A 26,008-nucleotide genomic window follows, 5' to 3' on the forward strand; every position below is an offset into this window, starting at 1 on the left:
GCAGTCTTCTGCTGGGACTGGTTGGGGCTGAGGGAGAGAACCAGGAAAAAGACATGCTGTGGAGGGGAGCAGAGATCGATCACTAATGATTAAATGCAGAGTGGTGCATACAGAGCAAAAAGAGAAAGAAACAGTGCATCATGGGAACCCCCCAGCAGTCTACGTCTATAGCAGCATAACTAAGGGATGGTTCAGGGTCACCTGATCCAGCCCTAACTATAAGCTTTAGCGAAAAGGAAAGTTTTAAGCCTAATCTTAAAAGTAGAGAGGGTGTCTGTCTCCCTGATCTGAATTGGGAGCTGGTTCCACAGGAGAGGAGCCTGAAAGCTGAAGGCTCTGTCTCCCATTCTACTCTTACAAACCCTAGGAACTACAAGTAAGCCTGCAGTCTGAGAGCGAAGCGCTCTATTGGGGTGATATGGTACTACGAGGTCCCTAAGATAAGATGGGACCTGATTATTCAAAACCTTATAAGTAAGAAGAAGAATTTTAAATTCTATTCTAGAATTAACAGGAAGCCAATGAAGAGAGGCCAATATGGGTGAGATATGCGCTCTCCTTCTAGTCCCCGTCAGCACTCTAGCTGCAGCATTTTGAATTAACTGAAGGCTTTTTAGGGAACTTTTAGGACAACCTGATAATAATGAATTACAATAGTCCAGCCTAGAGGAAATAAATGCATGAATTAGTTTTTCAGCATCACTCTGAGACAAGACCTTTCTGATTTTAGAGATATTGCGTAAATGCAAAAAAGCAGTCCTACATATTTGTTTAATATGCGCTTTGAATGACATATCCTGATCAAAAATGACTCCAAGATTTCTCACAGTATTACTAGAGGTCAGGGTAATGCCATCCAGAGTAAGGATCTGGTTAGACACCATGTTTCTAAGATTTGTGGGGCCAAGTACAATAACTTCAGTTTTATCTGAGTTTAAAAGCAGGAAATTAGAGGTCATCCATGTCTTTATGTCTGTAAGACAATCCTGCAGTTTAGCTAATTGGTGTGTGTCCTCTGGCTTCATGGATAGATAAAGCTGGGTATCATCTGCGTAACAATGAAAATTTAAGCAATACCGTCTAATAATACTGCCTAAGGGAAGCATATATAAAGTGAATAAAATTGGTCCTAGCACAGAACCTTGTGGAACTCCATAATTAACTTTAGTCTGTGAAGAAGATTCCCCATTTACATGAACAAATTGTAATCTATTAGACAAATATGATTCAAACCACCGCAGCGCAGTGCCTTTAATACCTATGGCATGCTCTAATCTCTGTAATAAAATTTTATGGTCAACAGTATCAAAAGCAGCACTGAGGTCTAACAGAACAAGCACAGAGATGAGTCCACTGTCCGAGGCCATAAGAAGATCATTTGTAACCTTCACTAATGCTGTTTCTGTACTATGATGAATTCTAAAACCTGACTGAAACTCTTCAAATAGACCATTCCTCTGCAGATGATCAGTTAGCTGTTTTACAACTACCCTTTCAAGAATTTTTGAGAGAAAAGGAAGGTTGGAGATTGGCCTATAATTAGCTAAGATAGCTGGGTCAAGTGATGGCTTTTTAAGTAATGGTTTAATTACTGCCACCTTAAAAGCCTGTGGTACATAGCCAACTAACAAAGATAGATTGATCATATTTAAGATCGAAGCATTAAATAATGGTAGGGCTTCCTTGAGCAGCCTGGTAGGAATGGGGTCTAATAAACATGTTGATGGTTTGGATGAAGTAACTAATGAAAATAACTCAGACAGAACAATCGGAGAGAAAGAGTCTAACCAAATACCGGCATCACTGAAAGCAGCCAAAGATAACGATACGTCTTTGGGATGGTTATGAGTAATTTTTTCTCTAATAGTTAAAATTTTGTTAGCAAAGAAAGTCATGAAGTCATTACTAGTTAAAGTTAATGGAATACTCAGCTCAATAGAGCTCTGACTCTTTGTCAGCCTGGCTACAGTGCTGAAAAGAAACCTGGGGTTGTTCTTATTTTCTGCAATTAGTGATGAGTAGAAAGATGTCCTAGCTTTACGGAGGGCTTTTTTATAGAGCAACAGACTCTTTTTCCAGGCTAAGTGAAGATCTTCTAAATTAGTGAGACGCCATTTCCTCTCCAACTTACGGGTTATCTGCTTTAAGCTACGAGTTTGAGAGTTATACCATGGAGTCAGACACTTCTGATTTAAAGCTCTCTTTTTCAGAGGAGCTACAGCATCCAAAGTTGTCTTCAATGAGGATGTAAAACTATTGACGAGATACTCTATCTCCCTTACAGAGTTTAGGTAGCTACTCTGCACTGTGTTGTTATATGGCATTAGAGAACATAAAGAAGGAATCATATCCTAAAACCTAGTTACAGCGCTTTCTGAAAGACTTCTAGTGTAATGAAACTTATTCCCTACTGCTGGGTAGTCCATCAGAGTAAATGTAAATGTTATTAAAAAATGATCAGACAGAAGGGAGTTTTCAGGGAATACTGTTAAGTCTTCTATTTCCATACCATAAGTCAGAACAAGATCTAAGATTTGATTAAAGTGGTGGGTGGACTCATTTACTTTTTGAGCAAAGCCAATAGAGTCTAATAATAGATTAAATGCAGTGTTGAGGCTGTCATTCTCAGCATCTGTGTGGATGTTAAAATCGCCCACTATAATTATCTTATCTGAGCTAAGCACTAAGTCAGACAAAAGGTCTGAAAATTCACAGAGAAACTCACAGTAACGACCAGGTGGACGATAGATAATAACAAATAAAACTGGTTTTTGGGACTTCCAATTTGGATGGACAAGACTAAGAGACAAGCTTTCAAATGAATTAAAGCTCTGTCTGGGTTTTTGATTAATTAATAAGCTGGAATGGAAGATTGCTGCTAATCCACCGCCCCGGCCCGTGCTACGAGCGTTCTGACAGTTAGTGTGACTCGGGGGTGTTGACTCATTTAAACTAACATATTCATCCTGCTGTAACCAGGTTTCTGTTAGGCAGAATAAATCAATATGTTGATCAATTATTATATCATTTACCAACAGGGACTTAGAAGAGAGAGACCTAATGTTTAATAGACCACATTTAACTGTTTTAGTCTGTGGTGCAGTTGAAGGTGCTATATTATTTTTTCTTTTTGAATTTTTATGCTTAAATAGATTTTTGCTGGTTATTGGTAGTCTGGGAGCAGGCACCGTCTCTACGGGGATGGGGTAATGAGGGGATGGCAGGGGGAGAGAAGCTGCAGAGAGGTGTGTAAGACTACAACTCTGCTTCCTGGTCCCAACCCTGGATAGTCACGGTTTGGAGGATTTAAGAAAATTAGCCAGATTTCTAGAAATGAGAGCTGCTCCATCCAAAGTGGGATGGATGCCGTCTCTCCTAACAAGACCAGGTTTTCCCCAGAAGCTTTGCCAATTATCTATGAAGCCCACCTCATTTTTTGGACACCACTCAGATAGCCAGCAATTCAAGGAGAACATGCGGCTAAACATGTCACTCCCGGTCTGATTGGGGAGGGGCCCAGAGAAAACTACAGAGTCCGACATTGTTTTTGCAAAGTTACACACCGATTTAATGTTAATTTTAGTGACCTCCGATTGGCGTAACCGGGTGTCATTACTGCCGACGTGAATTACAATCTTACCAAATTTACGCTTAGCCTTAGCCAGCAGTTTCAAATTTCCTTCAATGTCGCCTGCTCTGGCCCCCGGAAGACAATTGACTATGGTTGCTGGTGTCGCTAACTTCACATTTCTCAAAACAGAGTCGCCAATAACCAGAGTTTGATCCTTGGCGGGTGTGTCGTCGAGTGGGGAAAAACGGTTAGAAATGTGAACGGGTTGGCGGTGTACACGGGGCTTCTGTTTAGGGCTACGCTTCCTCCTCACAGTCACCCAGTCAGCCTGCTTTCCCGGCTGCTCGGGATCTGCCAGGGGGGAACTAACGGCGGCTAAGCTACCTTGGTCTGCACCGACTACAGGGGCCTGGCTAGCTGTAGAATTTTCCACGGTGCGGAGCCGAGTCTCCAATTCGCCCAGCCTGGCCTCCAAAGCTACGAATAAGCTACACTTATTACAAGTACCATTACTGCTAAAGGAGGCCGAGGAATAACTAAACATTTCACACCCAGAGCAGAAAAGTGCGGGAGAGCCAGGAGAAGCCGCCATGCTAAATCGGCTAAGAGCTAGTAGCTACGCTAAGCTAGCGGATTCCTAAAAACACGCAAAGTGAATAATGTGTAAATAATTTAGAGGTGATTCAGTAGAAGGAGTGCTTTAGTTAAGGCACGTAAAGATTACACTGGGAAACAAATCGTAATCTAGATAACTAGATCAATCTAACTGCGCAGATTAAACAGCTAACAGATACAGAAAAACACCGCTGTGCTCCGGAACAGGAAGTGATACAATACCGCAGTGAGAGCCAACCACCAGTAGAGGCAAGCAAGAGAGTTTCTTGCTTAAAGCAAGAAACTTAAAGCAATATGTCTCAAAAATCGAAAAATGTACAACAAAACAAATGAGGAACGAATGGGAGGAAACTGGAGTCAACGTCTGTGACTGAACTGTAAGAAACCGCCTAAAGGAAATGGGATTTACATACAGAAAAGCTAAACGAAAGGCATCATTAACACCTAAACAGAAAAAAACAAGGTTACAATGGGCTAAGGAAAAGCAATTGTGGACTGTGGATGACTGGATGAAAGTCATATTCAGTGATGAATCTCGAATCTGCATTGGGCAAGGTGATGATGCTGGAACTTTTGTTTGGTGCCTTTCCAATGAGATTTATAAAGATGACTGCCTGAAGAGAACATGTAAATTTCCACAGTCATTGATGATATGGGGCTGCATGTCAGGTAAAGGCACTGGGGAGATGGCTGTCATTACATCATCAATAAATGCACAAGTTTATGTTGATATTTTGGACAATTGAAAGGATGTTTGGGGATGATGAAATCATTTTTCAAGATGATAATGCATCTTGCCATAAAGCAAAAACTGCAAAAACATTCCTTGCAAAAAGACACATAGGGTCAATGTCATGGCATAGGGTCAATGTCAATGAGCAGATCTGATTTGATGCAGGTGTTAATTTGGGGGATGAAAATTTACAGGGTGATTCCATAATTTTTTCCTCAGAATTGAGTGATTCCATATTTTTTTCCTCTGCTTGGTCTAAAAAAGTAACCGTTACTGACTGCCACAATCTTTTTTTCTTGATTTCTTATAGTGTTTCTTAAAGCCAGAAAGTTGCAATTTGAAATGACTTTAGTTGTGTGTCATGTCTGTGATCTGCTTTTTTTCTACAAAATTAAACAACTGAATGAACATCCTCTGAGGCCGGTGATTCCATAATTTTTGTCAGGGGTTGTAGTCAACTGAGAACATGGTGCCATTTTGGGGCCAACTGTGCTGAAATAATCAATGAACCTTTTATGTTTTAAACATTTTTTTTTATATATAATTTAACCACATACAGCAACACATCCAGGAGCAGGTGCTATCAAAATAAATATAAAAATACCTAAGCTATCAAATTTACATGAATTTACAATTTATGAAGATTTATTGAATTAATTTGAAGCCTGATTTACGATTCTGTAACTCTAACTCTGTGTCATGACGCTGATGTACATGACAGTTTTAAAGTTCTCCGTCACTGGATTATGGTTTATTCTGGACTAATGTGACCCTCAACAAGCTATTTCTACAATCATCACCTGAAATTCAAAGGTAAGGTGTACAATTTCCAATTTTTACCAATTCTGTGTTGTAAATGTGCTGACTTTTCGGTTCCATTTGTAATCAGCGTGCGCACTGCAAAAACTATTAAAATATGATGGGAGACGAAGGAATGAAAGCAGAAAAGTGTCAAATCACAGCCTTTTGTGTCTGATTTACAGTTGTATGCAAACGTTTGGGCACCCCTGATAATTTTCATGATTTTCCTTTATAAATCATTGGTTGTCTGAATTTCAGTTAAATACACTCAACAAAAATATAAACGCAACACTTTTGGTTTTGCTCCCATTTTGTATGAGATGAACTCAAAGATCTAAAACTTTTTCCACATACACAATATCACCATTTGCCTCAAATATTGTTCACAAACCAGTCTAAATCTGTGATAGTGAGCACTTCTCCTTTGCTGAGATAATCCATCCCACCTCACAGGTGTGCCATATCAAGATGCTGATTAGACACCATGATTAGTGCACAGGTGTGCCTTAGACTGCCCACAATAAAAGGCCACTCTGAAAGGTGCAGTTTTGTTTTATTGGGGGGGGGGGGGGGGGATACCAGTCAGTATCTGGTGTGACCACCATTTGCCTCATGCAGTGCAACACATCTCCTTCGCATAGAGTTGATCAGATTGTCAATTGTGGTCTGTGGAATTTTGGTCCACTCCTCTTCAATGGCTGTGCGAAGTTGCTGGATATTGGCAGGAACTGGTACATGCTGTCGTATACACCGGTCCAGAACATCCCAAACATGCTCAATAGGTGACATGTCCGGTGAGTATGCCGGCCATGCAAGAACTGGGACATTTTCAGCTTCCAAGAATTGTGTACAGATCCTTGCATCATGGGGCCGTGCATTATTCTGCTGCAACATGAGGTGATGTTCTTGGATGTATGGCACAACAATGGGCCTCAGGATCTTGTCACAGTATTTCTGTGCATTCATAATGCCATCAATAAAATGCACCTGTGTTCTTCGTCCATAACAGACGCCTGCCCATACCATAACCCCACCGCCAACATGGGCCATTTGATCCACAACATTGACATCAGAAAACCACTCACCCACACGACGCCACACACGCTGTCTGCCATCTGCCCTGGACAGTGTGAACCGGGATTCATCCGTGAAGAGAACACCTCTCCAACGTGCCAAACGCCAGTGAATGTGAGCATTTGCCCACTCAAGTCGGTTACCACGACGAACTGGAGTCAGGTCGAGACCCCGATGAGGACGACGAGCATGCAGATGAGCTTCCCTGAGATGGTTTCTGACACTTTGTGCAGAAATTCTTTGGTTATGCAAACCGACTGTTTCAGCAGCTGTCCGAGTGGCTGGTCTCAGACGATCTTGGAGGTGAACATTCTGGATGTGGAGGTCCTGGGCTGGTGTGGTTACACGTGGTCTGCGGTTGTGAGGCTGGTTGGATGTACTGCCAAATTCTCTGAAATGCCTTTGGAGAGGGCTTATGGTAGAGAAATGAACATTCATTGCACAAGCAACAGCTCTGGTTGACATTCCTGCTGTCAGCATGCCAATTGCACGCTCCCTCAAATCTTGCAACATCTGTGGCATTGTGCTGTGTGATAAAACTGCACCTTTCAGAGTGGCCTTTTATTGTGGGCAGTCTAAGGCACACCTGTGCACTAATCATGGTGTCTAATCACCATCTTGATATGGCACACCTGTGAGGTGGGATGGATTATCTCAGCAAAGGAGATGTGCTCACTATCACAGATTTAGACTGGTTTGTGAACTATATTTGAGGGAAATGGTGATATTGTGTATGTGGAAAAAGTTTTAGATCTTTGAGTTCATCTCATACAAAATGGGAGCAAAACCAAAAGTGTTGTGTTTATATTTTTGTTGAGTGTAGTTAGCAACATCCATTGTTCAGTGTTGTTAGTTAATATCCGTAGTTTCTCCACAAATATTAGTCCTGTCAATGTTCTGTTTTCGCACCATTCATCCTTGACCCAGAATACATAAACATACCAAACAGCAAATGTCAGCTGTCCACAGTTTCTCTGTGATCTAAGTTGCTTGCATGCACAGCTGCTGTAAGCAGATGCTTTTAATTTGACATAATAAAGGACAATGGAGGAAGACATTAAAACCACTACACATTTCATTTATGGTACCAATATGAGCCTTAACTCACTCATGGTCAGAGCAACATAACATTTAACTAATCTGACTAAACCAACTGAACTACAAAAAACAATAAATCAATAACACTAACAACACTGTTAAACTAACATGAACTACAATAACAACATTTAAACCCTCAAAACCCAGAACTCCCATAGTGCATTGCAACATATGTCCATTGCTTACAGGTTAGATAAAATTGCTAATTTCTCCAAAAATATTTGTTATATCACCTTTCTGTTTTTGCAGCAAATATACCATATGGAAAATTTCAGCGATCCCTGGATTTTGTGTGATGGAAGCCATACACACACACACACGCTACTTGGCTATTATCATATAGAATATATTTGATGAGAATTGACAGGTTGCTGTGTGCAATTGTGTTGTTCATAAAAACGTTGCTATGGTTACATCTGGGGTGTAATGTGTGTGCTGGTCACGGAATTTGACCTTACACAGCCAATATTTAATGTTATTTACTTTAATAAATAATAAAATAATAAGTAAGTGTATGAACATTACTACTTTTTACTTTATATAACAACAATGTGGCTTATTGTACTAAAATAATATACATTTTTTTATGATTGATCATTGTGTAATATTGTGTTGTATTATTCATTTTTTTCTGAGTTTATGTTTCATTTGTTTGTTCATGTGTGGAAAAAAACATTTCAATTATGAGAAAATGGAGCTTAATTAAGTGTAAATTAAATGTGAAGAGACATGCATGATGAATTTTAGGTTAAATGTTATTATTGGTTAACAGATTTTTTTACAGAAGTAACGCTAATTAAAAACTGGAAAATTTAAGGGCAGTCATTAGAAATATAGTAAACTAATGAAGCAAACAGTAGTTAAAAAAACAAGAAACAAAGACAAAATAATTAAAACTTATTTTCTATTTTTCTGATGTGTTGTGCAGCATTTTGTCCCACAAAAGAATGATTTAATATGACTTGCATGAAATCAGTTCTGCGGCATTTTTTCTGTATATTCAGCCCTAAAAACACTGCGGATCCGGCCAGAAGGGGGCGCTCTAGCACGTCATTTATAAACGGCGTTTGCTTTGGAAAAGTGTAGCAGGTGAGAGATGATCAGAATAATATTTTAATCTTTAATTCTTCAGTTCACTGGTGTTTAACATTTTTTTTCAGCAGTTAAAAACCAGACATGAATGTACAACAAGAGCACGACTAAAGCGGACACACAGACACACAGTGTGTGAACATAGAAACAGAATCTGATGAATTTTGCTGCAGGATTATTTATTGTGCTGCACTGATCTTGCAATCAGATAAATACAGAAAGGCTTGAACGTTCAGCTGCAGTTTGCCAGAAGGCACATGGGAGATTTAAGCTTAGATTTGATTTGTTCTGTTGGATGAAAATCCTTGATGCTGACATTGGTGTGTGTGTGTGTGTGTGTGTGTGTGTGTGTTTACAGTACTGTTAAAGAAAGTTTTAGAATTTCCAGATGTTTGGTAACAATTTAGAATTTAGTTTTATTGTCATACAGGATGAACAGGAAAAAAAAGTCACCAAATGTGAAACTATTATATTATTAGATTATATCAGTTTGCAAAACATATATTAAAAACGAAGAAAATACTTGACAACTCAATCAAAAACAACAAGTTACAGGAGAATTATAAAGTTTTTAAAAAGATTTCATTTGTAAACGTAACAAACAGGAAGAGGCATTTATTTAAAAAAATAGGTATGATTTTTTTTTCTTCCAAAATTACTTATATCTGTTAGCTTCCTGTGGCAAGACATTTAGCTGCCAAGAACCCAGCAGCAGCACAAACCCCACCAAAAATAACAATCCAGGAGTTTTGCTTCTCAGAGTCTTTCTGCTTTTTCAAGCTGGCCTCCTGGACTTCCAGCTGCTTCCGAAATCTTTCTTCCTGCTCCTTCTGCATTTTGGCCGAATGGGCCTTCTGGGCTTCCAGCTCCTTCTGCACTTTGGCAGAATGGGCCTTCTGGGCTTCCAGCTCCTTCTGTACTTTGGCAGAATGGGCCTTCTGGGCTTCCAGCTCCTTCTGGAATCTTTCTTCCAGTTCCTTCTGCACTTTGGCTGAATCAGCCTTCTGGGCTTCCAGCTTCTTGAGGTATGTTGCCTCTGTGGCCTGCAGGTGCTTCTCAAATTTGTCTGTCAAGTCTTCCATCTCTTTCATGAAATAATCCTTCAACTCTTCTATGAGACAGGCTTGCTCCTGTTTCAGTTGGAACAGCTTATTCAGCTGAACATCAGGGGTGGTTTTTGTTGTTGTCAGATCTAAGAGGACAAATAGAAGATCCAAAAAATACATTTATGAGTAGTCTGTCAGAAAAGATCAGATCTGATTGTTCTTAAGAGTTCTCACAGCAGCAGTTAACATCAGCAGAGATCAGACACAAAACAGATCAAGAATGAAACGTGAATCTGATATAAAAAGGAAAAAAACTGTTTCACACAACACAAAAATATCACAACTGTATCACGTTCATGCAGAAAACAAAAGAAGAAGAAAAAGGAGTTGACTTACTGCTCTGGACAGGGATGGTGACATTGTCAGCTTGTGCTCCCTTTTTCCCCTCCACAATGTCAAACTGCAGCGTTCCTCCTTCTCCCACACTGCTGAGGTATTTACGAGGATTATTGCTTTTGATGGCAGAATGATGAAGAAAAATGTCCTCTTCAGTGTCCTGCCTCCGAATAAAACCATATCCATCCTTGAAATTATACCACTGGATTGTACCTAAGACCTTTGCTTCTATGATCCTATAAGCCTGTTTTGGGCTGGATGGAGTCTTCATCCTATCACCAGCCTGCTGGGTCTTGTCCGTCCTGCTCATTGTCGATCACAGTTGGTAAGAGTTTCAACCTTTAGTCTGTCTTCTTCTGTTGTTTGTTGTTGTTTCTTCTGTTGGAGAGCTGCAGACTGTACTTACATGAACATCCTTGCTTTGTGACCACAATATCCTTTGTGATGCCATTTGAGTGCTGCAGATTAACACTGAGTTCACTTTATGACCAGCCTGCTTTATGACGTCATCACTTAACTTTACTACCAGCCTGCTTTATGATGTCATGAGTTCACTTTACTACCAGCCTGCTTTATGATGTCATCGGAATGTTACAGATGAAGACCGTAAACGTGCCTGGAGGGGGTGATCTCCCCCCTCCCCCCGTGTGAGGGAGTTTGTTTATATGTGACACAGATACAAATGCAGTGTTGTTTGCTATATTTTCTTACATGCTGTGTTCTTTCCACACACAATTACTTTGATTAATACAAGGTAAATAAAAAAATGAGATTGGCATGATATCTACTTTTATTTTATGACAAACAATGTCTGTTCAAAACGTTGTACTTTGAAAAACTCTGGGGACGGATGGTCCCTGAAGTAGCTTTTCGTTGGTCTGACGTCATTGTGTTGCCATGCGAACCAGGAAGTGTTGTGCTAAAGAATTTCCTCTGGATTTATTTGACATTACAGGTGGCTAGTGTGCCTGTGGCGACATGATGAGTCGAAAAAAATTTGCCATGTGACTCTTGGTGCCGTCTTGGGTTTAAAATAGCGTTCGCTGTTAATCTGTCTGCATGTAAGTCCCTTCGGCTGCTCCCTTTTGCACTCGGGGTCACCACAACAAATCCAAGGTGGATCTGCCTGTTGAATTGGCACAAGTTTCTCGCCGGATGCCCTTCCTGAAGCAACTCCACAGTACATGGAGAAACAAGGCAGGGGTGGGATTCAAACCAGGAACCAGGAATTAAAATTTACATAGACAATGAAGAAATATCAAGGGTCTCTTCTATATATTTCTTGGATGTGTGGATGGATGACAAATTGCGTTGGAAAGAACATATCGAATATGTTTGTAAAAAATAACTAAGTCAATAGGAATCATAAGCAAAATAAGATATGTACATTACAAATGTCTTTTAACATTATATTACAGTTTACGTTATCCTTATTTGGTTTATTGTAATGTTGTATGGGGAAGCGCCTTTGCAACTTATATAAACAAAATTTTTCTTTTGCAGAAAATTTTTTTTCGTATGTCTTCTTTTTTTGAAATCTTGTGCTCCAAGTGCACCTTTGCTTTTCAAATTGCATCTCTTAAATATCTATCATATAAATATTTTCCTGACCTTCATGTGCTTCATGATATTAGTTGGCCTTTTTTTAATTAAATATTATTTTGTGCAGACTTCATATTTGCATTTATTTTTGCATAGAACAACTTATCAGCGTCACATCAGATATCACATCAGATATCTTCTAAATCCATCCTTAAACAGATACAAAAGTCAATTAAAATTAAAGCTCCTATATGAGTATTTATAATGTCAATATATTACTTGGTTTTGATTGATTTACACGTTTTACACTTTATGAATTGATATAATCCTTTTGTTTATTGTTGTGACATTTTTGTTTTTGTTGGGAGAGGGTCTTTGATAAGCCTCTTTGGCTTCGACCTCTCCCCTGCACAGTATCCTCATATTGTATTTTTTTCTTTTTTATTCTTACTTTATGTTTATATATACTGTACCTTCAACCAGAATCCAGACTCTCATTGGAAGCTATAGGAAGCATTTAGAGGCTGTTATTTCTGCAAAAGGAGGATCTACTAAATGTTGTGGGTTTTTTTTCTGTTGGGGTGCCTGAATTTATGCACCTGCCTAATTGTTTAAAGAATTATTGCATACTTTATGTAAATCATATAAACTTCATTTTACTTCTCAAATATCACTGTGTTTGTCTGCTATATATATTTAACTGAAATTGCTGATTCAAACAACCAATGATTTATAAAGGAACATTATGGAAATCATCAGGGGTGCACAAACTTTTACATACAATTGTAACAGGTCCACATCAGGCTGCAGGCCCGAGTCTGAGCACGGTGTGAAAAAAAAAAAGGTCAGACTTTTAATCACGGGGGACATTTTATCCGATGTGCGCGAAAAATCCGTTATGTCCGCTGTTCATTACATGGAAAACAATACAAAAAACAGTGTGACTTTTTTGTACAGTGATTGCAGTTTTTTCTGGCTCGTCATGTTGTTACTCTCTGAATTAGGGGACCCCCCCCCCCCCCCCCCCCACACACACACACACACACGAACACGGGCAACATTATATGCCAAAAAAAAAAAAAAAGGTGGAAAAACTTTATTGAAAGAACTATTCAACAAAATAAACACTCATGCAAACAAACAGAACAAAAAACCTAAACAAAATCTCATATTGCTAGTGTAACCATCGGGAGCCCCAGACGGCTGTTGTCCGATCTGTGCTCTGACAGGTTGGTGGTAACCCATTTATGCACTCTAGTTCTGAAGGAGATATAGGCTTCTGTGCCTGTGCTGAGACAAACTGTATACAGTGCAACTTTCGTGGATTGCATCACCAGTCACATGTTCACGGTGGAGTGTAATAGAGAAGGATGTTCAGACAAACAGCTCACATATGGGCTGGAGTCTCACATTGTGACCTTTGACTATATTATTGCAATATAAACATTTGGTAGGATAAAAAAAATCAAGAACTATAAAGTACAAGTAAAAACCTACCATAATATTCAGCATAGTGCTTACCAAAACCTCTGAAAAATAACATTTATTTAGGACTTTTTGTGTTGTCCTGTCTTTTCTTCAGGCCGCACTGTGATCTTGAACTTTCTGTCACGACGGAAGCCTGCAATTAAGAGAAAATGAGCACGTTCTAAATAATTCAACAGAGAAAAGAGGAAACAGTTGAGATCTCTCTCTCTCTCTCTCTCTCTCTCTCTCTCTCTCTCTCTCTCTCTCTCTCTCTCTCTCTGTATATATATATATATATATATATTTTTTTTTTTTATATTTATTTATAACAATTTCCAACTTCATTGGAATTGGGGTTGTACATGTAAATAAAAACAAAATATAATGATTTGTAAATCCTCTTCAACCTATATTCATTTGAATACACCACAAAGACAAAATGTTTAATGTTCAAACTGATAAACTTTATTGTTTTTGTGCAAATATTTGATCATTTTGAGATGGAAGCCTGCAATACGTTTCAAAAAAGCTGGGACAGTGGTATGTTTACCACTGTGTTACATCACCTTTCCTTCTAACAACACTCAATAAGCATTTGGGAACGGAGGACACTAATTGTTGAAGCTTTGTACGTGGAATTCTTTCCCATTCTTGCTTGAAGTATGACTTAAGTTGTCCAACAGTCCAGGGTCTCTGTTGTCGTATTTTGCGCTTCATAATGCGCCACACATTTTCAATGGGCGACAGGTCTGGGCTGCAGGCAGGCCAGTCTAGTACCTGCACACTTTTACTACGAGGCCACGCTGTTGTAACACATGCAGAATGTGGCTTGGCATTATCTTACTGAAATAAGCAGGGATGTCCCTAAAAAGACATTGCTTGGATGGCAGCATGTGTTGCTCCAAAACCTGGATGTACCTTTCAGCATGGCACTAGCACACCCCCATACCATCACAGATGCTGGCATTTGAACTTTGCGCTGGTAACAATCTGGATGGTCTTTTTCCTCTTTTGTCCGGAGGACACAACGTCCATGATTTCCAAAAACAACTTGAAATGTGGACTCATCAGATCACAGACACTTTTCCACTTTGTGTCTGTCCATTTCAAATGAGCTTGGGCCCAGAGAAGGCGGCAGCATTTCTGGATGTTGTTGATGTATGGCTTTTGCTTTGTATGGTAGAGTTTTAACTTGCACTTGTAGATGTAGTGACGAACTGTGTTAACTGACAATGGTTTTCTGAAGTGTTCCTGAGCCCATGGGGTAAGATCCTTTACACAATGATGTCAGTTAGCACCTATTGTGCTCTAGTTAGCACAATAGGTTGTTCACAAAATAGTGATCCTCGCCCCATCTTTGCTTGTGAATGGCTGAGCCTTTTGGGGATGCTCCTTTCATACTCAATCATGATACTCACCTGTTTCCAATTAGGTGTTCTTTGAGCATTCATCAACTTTCTCAGTCTTTTGTTGCCCCTTCCAATTTTTTGGAAATGTGTTGCAGGCATCCATTTCAAAATGAGCAAATATTTGCACAAAAACAAAAAAGTCTATCAGCTTGGACATTAAATATCTTGTCTTTGTGGTGTATTTAATTGAATATAGGTTGAAGAGGATTTGAAAATTGCATTTTTTTTTGTATTTTACACAATGTCCCAACTTCATTGGCATTGTGGTTGTGTGTGTATAATATATATTTCATGGCATCCTTGTTATTAATTTGGAACATAATGTGTGTATAAACCATTGATTTCCACTCTCATGACATATATAAATTTTATTCATCATTGATATACGTCTTATATTAGTAGTAGTATATGATTTGTTATCGTAGCTTAATTTATGGCTGCATCAGCAAACAAATCCAAAGTGTTTTCAGTAATATTTATTTTATTTTTAGGATGAAAAATATTTTCATCAATTCATTCACATACATTCGACTATCAATCAGTCATTCTATTTTCTGAAATTGTAGCAAGCTTTCTTCTAAACTGTATTCATGAACCTGACCATTAGTCAGTTTATCTATCTATCTGTCTGTCTGTCTGTCTTTAAATTGCCATTCTTCTGATAGGAAAAATAAAAAAAGACAAATGCCTTTTTTTATCAGTAGATAAAGAGGGGGGATACTTTGGAGAGATACTATGGAGAGGCCGTCCTCTCAGCTCAGTTACTGCTCTGAGTATTCGATCCAACTGTGGGCATTCACAGGTGTTTTCTTAAGATAATGTTGAAGAAGGAAAGATGGGAAATATAAACGTTGATGTCCTACTGTCTGTTTCGGAGTCTCTGTCGGTATCGATCTCCACAGACACCCTCTTCCTCTTGCAGCTCTGTTTGCTCTCTTGCCCTGAGTCGCTGTCATCCCCATCCTGATCCTCTGAGGTGCTTCCTGGCTCAGCTGGAGGTGAAGATGACTGTTGGAAAGAAGAAGCATATGTGTAGGACTGTGGTCTGACATTTCACACATCTGTTTTTACTGTTTATTTATTCATGTTGTATTGTATGTATGAGTGCATGGTTTGGGGATGCCCCTCTCTTCTGAACTGCAAACCTAATTTACCTACGGTTACAAATAAACCTGAACCTGATCTGTCACATTTAAACCACATGCTGATGTTACTGACACTATACGTGCACCCATTAGAAAGTCATTTGCACTTAATGTAAAAGAAAGAAAAAAACTGGTCCTCAATTTAATGTCTCCACTGAACAGGTTTCCATTTCATTTGCTAGTTGGATTATCAACAATTTATTTCTAACTTTTTTTTACAACATGGATTTTTATGAAACTCAGTTAAACCATCAGGTAGATTCTGGGACAGATACACATACATATTTGGGGGTGCAGGTGAAACAGGTACAAGTGTCTGGTACCATGGAGACAAACTTTTGCATAAACTCAAGAACCGTAAAACTCTCAAAATCAAATTTTTTATACATTAATACTGTGAGGTCAAAGCTCTGCATGCCAAAAAAAAAAACAACAAAAAAAAACAAACAAAACAAAACAAAACAGCGACAACAAATCCAAATCAAAACAAACAAACAAAAAAAAAATCATGCATTTCTGACATTTATAAATGCATTTTTTAAAACTACAGTCCTACTAGTACACTCATGCTCTTAAACCTCTTAAGCCTAAACATTAAATCAACTTTAATAATATGTTGAATTAATGGTTAAGTGATTTCCAAAACTTGGCCTGGCTGATGAGATGACACATAATGTGTTGGTGAACACTGTCAGTTTAAGGTGTTACAGTAAAAACAGCCAACAACATCTACTTTCCATTTGCATATATAACATAAATACAGATATTTGTTATTCCCGTAAATCACACAACTCCAGTTTCACCATAAAGAGAACAATGTAACGGAGTGGCGGCTAAGTGGTGAATACACTTGCTTTCAAAACAGAAGGTTCCTGATTCAAGACTGTCCATTCTCCATGTAATGTGAAGTTGTGACAGGACGGACATCCAACGTATAACACGTGTTAAGTACATATGAGATCCACTGTGGCGGCCCTCAGCAAAAAGAGCCAAGTCAGACCTGATGAGTGCTTCAGTTTATGACTGGGCCCACTTCATGTAGGTAATGACTGAACACATTTCTTCTTCTTCTTAAAGCAACTTTCACACATTGTTAACATCTTATACATACATCACTAGAAAAAAAAACAAACAGTCAGTGCTACTAAGGACAACATGTAGGTATCCATTTAATTTGTTTAAAAATTGTGGAATAGTACAGAATGCAACTTTATCATTATTTATTCCTAATTCTCTCCCTGCGGCAATAAAACAGTCTGATTCTGTAGAGACTTTCAAGTCCAAACTTAAGACGCACTTATTTTCCCTTTCGTATGGCTAGCATACTGGCATAGTATAGTTCTACGCTTTTCACTCTTTTGATTCATTTTATTAGGAAATGGAGTGTGCCGCAGCTTCAGCTTTACCTAAATACTGTCTTTTAATGAAGCTTAAGGCTCGTGGCCAGCGATCACCTTAGTGTTTCCTGTTTTTCCTGTTGTTTAATGCTGGCAAATTATACTGTATTTTTTTGTCTTTCTGATGCCTAATTCTGTTTTTTCTCTCTGTTTAAGGTGCAGCTCCATCCAGAGATGGGTGTGGTAATTGTGCTGGAGACCCTCCTGTGCTGTGCACCAACAGCATTTCCTGTATATTCCTTTTGTGAATTGTTCTGTAATTTATGTCTGTAGAATGGCCCAGGCAGAGGGTCACCCCTTTGAGTCTGGTCTGCTTGAGGTTTCTTCCTCAGAGGGAGTTTTTCCTTACCACTGTTGCTCTGGGAGTTAGTAAGGTTAGACCTTACTTGTGTGAAGTGCCTTGAGGCAACACTGATGTGATTTGGCGTTATATAAATGAAAATAACTTGAAATAATGTTATGGCCCAGTCCCACGGCACTTAACGAAGGGCAACAAAACAAGAAATCTGGACTTTTGTTGACTTTCATTGGCATTTTTAACCTTCGTACAGCTTCGTTCCTGCAGCTGGCACTTCGTCAGGATTTTTAAACTGTTGAAAAATTTGAACGAAGGGCAACGAAAACCTCAATTCGTCTGTGTTTCCTTTTGCTGTCGTTCTTGACGTTTTTTAATCGTTTGTTTTTTGTCTCGTTATTGTTTAATTTGACTTTGTTGGAGCAGCTGAATGTTTTCACACAGTACAGAAGCCGGTTTGTGAGCGCTGCTTCTGCTGCTGCATTCATGTACCGCCGGAAATTACAAGGAAAACTCAGCCTGCTTGCTTGGACTTTTTTTTTATCTGGGTGGGGAGTCAATGGGCTCAGTGCACCTTATATACGGAAGAATGAATCTTTTTTGTGGATACAATTAATTATTTTGCCACAAGCAACTGCTGAATTTGAAACAACAAAAACGTTGTGTATTTTCCGACAGTACCTGAACACAGCAGTAGCGAGAGCAGCAGCTCCTGCGTGTGCTTATTATTTTGTATTAAATATAACAATATGAGTGTAGGAATGACAATCCAGCCCTCATGTACATGTGGCAACAGGTAGATAATTAAAAAAATTTATATAAAGAGCTGTTTTGGAAGGCAGAATTCACGTTGTGGATTAGCTGCAGCTGGTGGAATAACCGCACATGTGAGTGAGTCAATGCGTGTGTTTACACCACTGATCAATTTACTGCTCTGATATATTCAGTCATCTTTACACTTATATTTATTTCCTGTTTTGACAGTTTTCTGTTAGAAATATATATATATATATATATATATATATATATATATATATATATATATACTCAACAAAAATATAAATGCAACACTTTTGGTTTTGCTCCCATTTTGTATGAGATGAACTCAAAGATCTAAAACTTTTTCCACATACACAATATCACCATTTCCCTCAAATATTGTTCACAAACCAGTCTAAATCTGTGATAGTCAGCACTTCTCCTTTGCTGAGATAATCCATCCCACCTCACAGGTGTGCCATATCAAGATGCTGATTAGACACCATGATTAGTGCACAGGTGTGCCTTAGACTGCCCACAATAAAAGGCCACTCTGAAAGGTGCAGTTTTGTTTTATTGGGGGGGATACCAGTCAGTATCTGGTGTGACCACCATTTGCCTCATGCAGTGCAACACATCTCCTTCACATAGAGTTGATCAGGTTGTCAACTGTGGCCTGTGGAATGTTGGTCCACTCCTCTTCAATGGCTGTGCGAAGCTGCTGGATATTGGCAGGAACTGGTACACGCTGTTGTATACACCGGTCCAGAGCATCCCAAACATGCTCAATGGGTGACATGTCCGGTGAGTATGCCGGCCATGCAAGAACTGGGACATTTTCAGCTTCCAAGAATTGTGTACAGATCCTTGCAACATGGGGCCGTGCATTATCCTGCTGCAACATGAGGTGATGTTCTTGGATGTATGGCACAACAATGGGCCTCAGGATCTTGTCACAGTATCTCTGTGCATTCAAAATGCCATCAATAAAATGCACCTGTGTTCTTCATCAATAACAGACGCCTGCCCATACCATAACCCCACCGCCACCATGGGCCACTCGATCCACAACATTGACATCAGAAAACCGCTCACCCACACGACGCCACACACGCTGTCTGCCATCTGCCCTGAACAGTGTGAACCGGGATTCATCCGTGAAGAGAACACCTCTCCAACGTGCCAAATGCCAGCGAATGTGAGCATTTGCCCACCCAAGTCGGTTATGATGACAAATTGGAGTCAGGTCGAGACCCCGATGAGGACGACGAGCATGCAGATGAGCTTCCCTGAGATGGTTTCTGACAGTTTGTGCAGAAATTCTTTGGTTATGCAAACCGATTGTTCCAGCAGCTGTCCGAGTGGCTGGTCTCAGATGATCTTGGAGGTGAACATGCTGGATATGGAGGTCCTGGGCTGGTGTGGTTACACGTGGTCTGCGGTTGTGAGGCTGGTTGGATGTACTGCCAAATTCTCTGAAACACCTTTGGAGACGGCTTATGGTAGAGAAATGAACATTCAATACACGAGCAACAGCTCTGGTTGACATTCCTGCTGTCAGCATGCCAATTGCACGCTCCCTCAAATCTTGCGACATCTGTGGCATTGTGCTGTGTGATAAAACTGCACCTTTCAGAGTGGCCTTTTATTGTGGGCAGTCTAAGGCACACCTGTGCACTAATCATGGTGTCTAATCAGCATCTTGATATGGCACACCTGTGAGGTGGGATGGATTATCTCAGCAAAGGAGAAGTGCTCAATATCACAGATTTAGACTGGTTTGTGAAAAATATTTGAGGGAAATGGTGATATTGTGTATGTGGAAAAAGTTTTAGATCTTTGAGTTCATCTCATACAAAATGGGAGCAAAACCAAAAGTGTTACGTTTATATTTTTGTTGAGTGTATATATGGCTTAGTAACGTAATACATTGATACAGCAGTGACCACGGCACACCAGAGGTTTTTTTTTTTTAATTGGAGCGAGCGCACAGCAGACAGTGAGGGTTCTGATGATGGAGATGATCCCTCTTTTGTTCTGGATGAGGAACCAGAACAGTTGGTCACACAGATCTCCACAGCTTCTGTTTGCAGTTTCTCCAGGACTCAGGCGCTATGAGCTCTGTCCCAGCGCAGTCTTGGAACTCAGAGATGCAGACACACACTGCTCCAGCTGTGGCTCCAGAGGCATTTCACTTAAAGCGTCGAGATCATTAGCTTCCGTTTTGTTAATTTCCTCTTTCATCCCTTTTGCGCTCTTGCTTCGCAGGTTATTCGGTGATAAAAGCTCTTTCGTCCACCTTTTCTCAACAAATTGTGACTTTTTTTTACTTTTTCCCTTCGTTCAGGAATCGTTGTGTGCTGTGTGACTGGGCCATTACTTAGAATAACATCTATAGTCAGATTATTGGTGTTCACGTAAATGAAACTAAGGCTTTCTCTCCATGTGACCGTGCCATCAGCAAGCTGATCAACTTGTACTGCAGCGTTCATTGCACAAAACACCAAACCATTTGTAAGCATAGCAACATACAAAAATGTTCCACCAGATTACCTGTTTTGAATTGAACAAGTTACCTTGTCATTTGATGATAAGGATTCCTGCTTTTGCAGTGCAGAGTTCAGACTCTCCAGGACTACTACTGTTACAGAAACATGACAGGAGTCAATGTTAGCCATCTGACTTCAAATACACATTGTGAAATCATAAACAAACATGGACATAAATCTTTACCTGGTCGTAAAGATATAGTTAGGACAGGCACCTTCTTCTCATTGTTTTGGTCCATCTTGCCATTCACTTCCTCTTTCTGCTCCTTGTCACTGGTTAACTGCAGTGACAGGAGCACATTAGTTGCTCAGTCTTATGTGTTTGCCTTTTAATTTTATGATACAAGAAATGTACAGCAGCTTTAAGTTACCTTGTGATTGTGCTCACTAGAACCCTCTTCTTCTGATGGGGTGTTTTGGGGTGTAGAGGAAGACGAGGCAATGATAATAGGTGACGATGTCACTGGTACAAATGCTGAAGGGTTTGTCTTTATATCCCTCTCAGGGACTTCTTCCACTTTTTGTCCTGTCTGTAAGGCTAGAGTCACATCATTCCTTTGCGGATGGATGGTTTTGGTCCTCCCTCGATCTGAAAGGTCCAGAGGCCCCTCACACCCTTCTTTGAGCCCTTCCCAAGAGGCCCTCTCAGGCTTAGAGGATGACATTTCCTTTTTCTCCTGGATTTTGTTTTGACACTCTCCATCCTCAAGCAGACTCTTCAACCTGAACACCAGTGCTGGCTCTTTGACAGGGGGCTGAGAGTTCACCTGTTTGGGCCAGGAAGTTCCCAAAACATGCCTTCTGTTGTTGGAAGGGTTGGCATGTTGGCTAGGTGGAATCAAGTTGGGGAAACGGGGGACATTTGTTTTGGGTGAAGACGGCATCACCATACTGCCCGTGGTACTGCCAGTCGGGACAACAGTCAAAGTAACCCAATCAGAGGGTTCAGATAAATGCCAGGGGACAGCAACAGGGCCACTCTTGATAGGATGAGGACGGCAGGGGACAGGGGCATGAAGCACATGTCTGCTGTGGTTCAATTCTCCAGTGGTAGATGAGGAAGAACTGTTCTTTAAAAGTAATGACTGAGAAGGGTGGGGGGGTCGCTGGTCTGATGCCTCTACATTTTGAGTTCTAAAACATAAAAAAGACAAGTGTGAGTCAGAATGATAGAACATATGAAGGAAAGTCATCCCTCACACTGTTTAACCTTCTCTCTCCACCACGAGTTACAATGTGTTCTGTCCTCCAAGGTCCGGACATGGGAGTTGTCACAGCAAGAGGCTTGTATGAGTCCTGTGAGTAAGAGCAGGACAGCGAGCACATTACATTATGTATCACGATCACTTAAATATACAGTTATGACCAAATATATTTGATTTATAAAAAGGTTTTAAAATTATTTATATCTACGACAGCATATAAGAGAGGAAAGCAAATAAACAAGGGTTCATAGTACAGCCGGTTAGCTACTGAACCCACCCTCTGAGCTATTACAAGGACAGGCCAGATTGATGAACAAGTTCTGGTGCGTTGTGCTACCATATCCATCACCTTACATAGTCTCTCTTTGCCCTGACTGGTAACCGCCTAGACACACCAGTGATCCATCTCTACAATGCCCTCCAAAAGTATTGGGCCCCATGGAATTTCACACATTTTGATTTGTTTATGCCATTTCTGATACAAAAAGTAGATCAGGCTTCTCGATATAACATTTTCTAGAATTATCTTTGTTTAACTCAAACTCAAAGTAAATCTCTACAACTTGATATAAATTAATGAAACATAAAATCATGGGTTACATAAGTCACTAGGCCCTTTGATATAATGAATGAATGAATGAATGAAAACTGTTTATTTCGAACATTTGATACAACAACAATTACAAGATAGATCAGTAAAGACAACAACAAAAAAGTTCCTACTGTGTACCCAACATGTCCGAAAAGGGGTAGGGTGAAGCATCAGCTTATTTATCCCTACCCCTTCTTCCCCACAACCAGTACCCTTTGCCACATATACACATAGATTCCTACACACCTAAACCGATATATATAGATATATATATATATATATATATATATATATATATATATATATATATATATATATATATATATATATATATATATATATACATACACACATCAACATACATACACATATACACACATATATACACAAACATAAATATACACCTACACATACCTACTTACATACAAAATACTATATATTTACAAGCCGAAGCAAAAAACAAAAACACCCTAACCCTCATTACCCTTCCTCCTCCCTATACCTAGAAAAAAAACATATTTTGTACCGCTGTTTGAACTGGTTCATGCTTGGACATTGCTTGAGCCCCACTCCCAAGCTGTTCCACATCCTCACCCCACAGACAGAAATACAGAAACCTTTTAATGTTGTTCGTGCCCACTGATGCTTTAAATTAAATTTCCCCCTCAGACTGCAATCCCCTCATCTGTTAAAAAACATATTTTTAATATTTGCTGGAAGTAAATTGTTTATTGCTTTATACACAATTTGTACTGTTTGAAAATGAACCAAGTCTGTGAATTTTAAGAATTTGGATTGTAAAAATAGTGGATTTGTATGATCTCTATAGCCAGTATTATGAATAATTCTTATAGCTCTTTTCTGCATTACTGATAGTGATTGTGTTGTACCTTTATAAGTATTACCCCATACCTCTGCACAGTACTGTAAATATGGTAAAACCAGTGAGCAGTAAAGAATGCGGAGTGAGTTGTGGTCCAGAATATGTTTCGCTTTGTTTAGAACTGAAATGCTTCTTGACAGTTTACTTTGTATATGTTTTATATGAGTCTTCCAGTTTATCTTATCATCTATTATCACCCCCAGAAACTTATTTTCATGTACCCTTTCAATATCTACCCCCTCGACTTGTAACTGAACCTGTATGTCTGTATTACAATAGCCAAATAACATGTATTTTGTTTTACTTAAGTTTAATGATAATTTGTTTCTGTCAAACCATATTTTCAATTTTCCCATTTCTATACTGATCCTCCTCAGTAACTCCTGCAAATCCCCCCCTGAACAAAAAATGCTTGTGTCATCTGCAAATAATACTAATTTTAATATTTTGGAACAATATAATAATAATATAATAATATTTTTGACAATATCATTTATATAAATTAGAAACAGTTTTGGACCCAATACTGACCCCTGTGGGACGCCACAAGCATTGTCCAAGCATGATGATGTATATTCCCCCAACTTCACAAACTGTTTTCTGTTACTCAAGTAGCTTCTCACCCAGTGCAACACCAACCCCCTAATCCCATACTGTTCAACTTTATTGATTAATATGTCATGATTGATTGTATCAAAAGCCTTTTTAAGGTCTATAAATATTCCAACTGAATGTAATTTGTGGTCTATGGCATTTGTAATCTCCTCAACTGATTCTATTAATGCAAGTGATGTTGAACTATGTGCTCTGAATCCATATTGACTATCAGTAAGTAATTTATGTTTATTTATGAATTTGTCTAATCTATTACTGAATAACTTTTCTAATAATTTGGAAAATTGTGGAAGCAAAGAAACAGGTCTATAATTTGTGAAGTGGTGTCTATCCCCAGTCTTATACAGCGGCACAACCTTAGTTATTTTCATTTGATTGGGAAATTTACCGGTTTGAAATGATAAGTTACAGATGTATGTTAATGGTTCTACAATCCATTCAATGACCTGTTTTACCACCACCATATCAATTTCATTTAAATCGGTAGATGTTTTATATTTACAATTATTCACAATGTCTATAATTTCTTTTCCATCCACTGCTGTGAGGAACATTGAACAGGGATTTCTTTCTATGAGATTATTATCCCAATCCTCAGGTTGGGAATCGGGAATTTTTTCTGCCAAGCTTGGTCCAATATTTACAAAAAAATTATTAAAACCGTTGACTACCTCATCCTTATTTTCCTTCTTGACATTATTATCAATGAAATACTGAGGGTAACTCTGTTTTTTATTACCATTTTTGATAATGCTATTTAATATATCCCATATTCCTTTAATATTGTTTTTGTTATTATATAATAACTTACTATAATATTCCTTCCTACATACCCGTATAATATTAGTTAATCTATTTTTGTATTTCTTATATCTATTTTCTGCCTCTTTAGTCTTTAGTTTTATGAATTCTCTATACAGCGTATTTTTCTTATTACATGCATTTCGTAACCCTTTCGTCATCCATGGTCGAGCTTGGATTTTGTGTTTTCTGTAGTCTTGTTTAATTGGACAATTTTTATCATATAATGATGTAAATATTTGTAAAAAAGTTTCATATGCACTATCAACATCACTTTCACTGTATACCTTTTCCCAGTTTTGCTCCTGTAAATCCTTCTTTAGTGTGTTCATGTTTTCCTCTGTCCGCACTCGCCTGTATTTTATTTTCTCCTCTGGCTGATTCCGCCAATGGTTTCTATTATAAACGATGAAAACTGGTAGATGATCACTAATGTCATTGATTAATAATCCACTCACAGTGTTATTCTCAATATCATTGCTGAATATATTATCAATTAAGGTGGCACTATGGGATGTAATTCTGCTTGGCCTGGTGATTTTTGGATAGAAACTCATACTGTACATTATACTGATAAATTCATCTGTTATTTTATGCTTATTTGGATTGAGCAGATCAATATTTAAGTCACCACAAATGAACACAGTTTTTTGATTAGTTTTTGAGAACATTTTTTCCATACAGTCAGTGAATGTTTCAATACAAGATCCTGGTGCTCTATATATACAGCTGACTAATACATTTTTGCTTTTTTCTTCACATATTTCAATAGTTATACATTCTAATAAGTTATCAATCACAGTTGTCATATTGTCTACTATTTTATAATCCATGTTCTTATCCACATACACAGCCACTCCTCCTCCACTCTTATTCTTTCTGTTTACACAATTAAATTCATATCCATCCAGTTCAAAATCCAT

At 38.9% G+C, this 26,008-nt stretch overlaps 1 protein-coding gene across 3 annotated transcripts in view; it reads right to left on the reverse strand.

Moving 5' to 3' along the window:
• Window positions 1-13,058: 13,058 nt before the first annotated feature.
• rbbp8l (retinoblastoma binding protein 8-like) overlaps window positions 13,059-26,008 on the reverse strand; it is a 71,839-nt gene continuing 58,889 nt past the window's right edge. For 2 of the 3 annotated variants that reach the window (XM_034172111.1, XM_034172113.1), the window contains 6 exons: window positions 22,200-22,285; window positions 21,361-22,123; window positions 21,174-21,270; window positions 21,017-21,081; window positions 15,708-15,852; window positions 13,059-13,589 (listed from right to left, as the gene is read on the reverse strand). In XM_034172111.1, the coding sequence (XP_034028002.1) occupies window positions 13,516-13,589; window positions 15,708-15,852; window positions 21,017-21,081; window positions 21,174-21,270; window positions 21,361-22,123; window positions 22,200-22,285 (1,230 nt within the window). In that variant the 3' untranslated portion in view covers window positions 13,059-13,515. The remainder of the gene's footprint in view (window positions 13,590-15,707; window positions 15,853-21,016; window positions 21,082-21,173; window positions 21,271-21,360; window positions 22,124-22,199; window positions 22,286-26,008) is intronic. The other variant, XM_034172114.1, reaches the window with a different exon arrangement.

Source organism: Thalassophryne amazonica, chromosome 6 (assembly GCF_902500255.1).
Source record: "Thalassophryne amazonica chromosome 6, fThaAma1.1, whole genome shotgun sequence".
NCBI lineage: Eukaryota > Metazoa > Chordata > Actinopteri > Batrachoidiformes > Batrachoididae > Thalassophryne > Thalassophryne amazonica.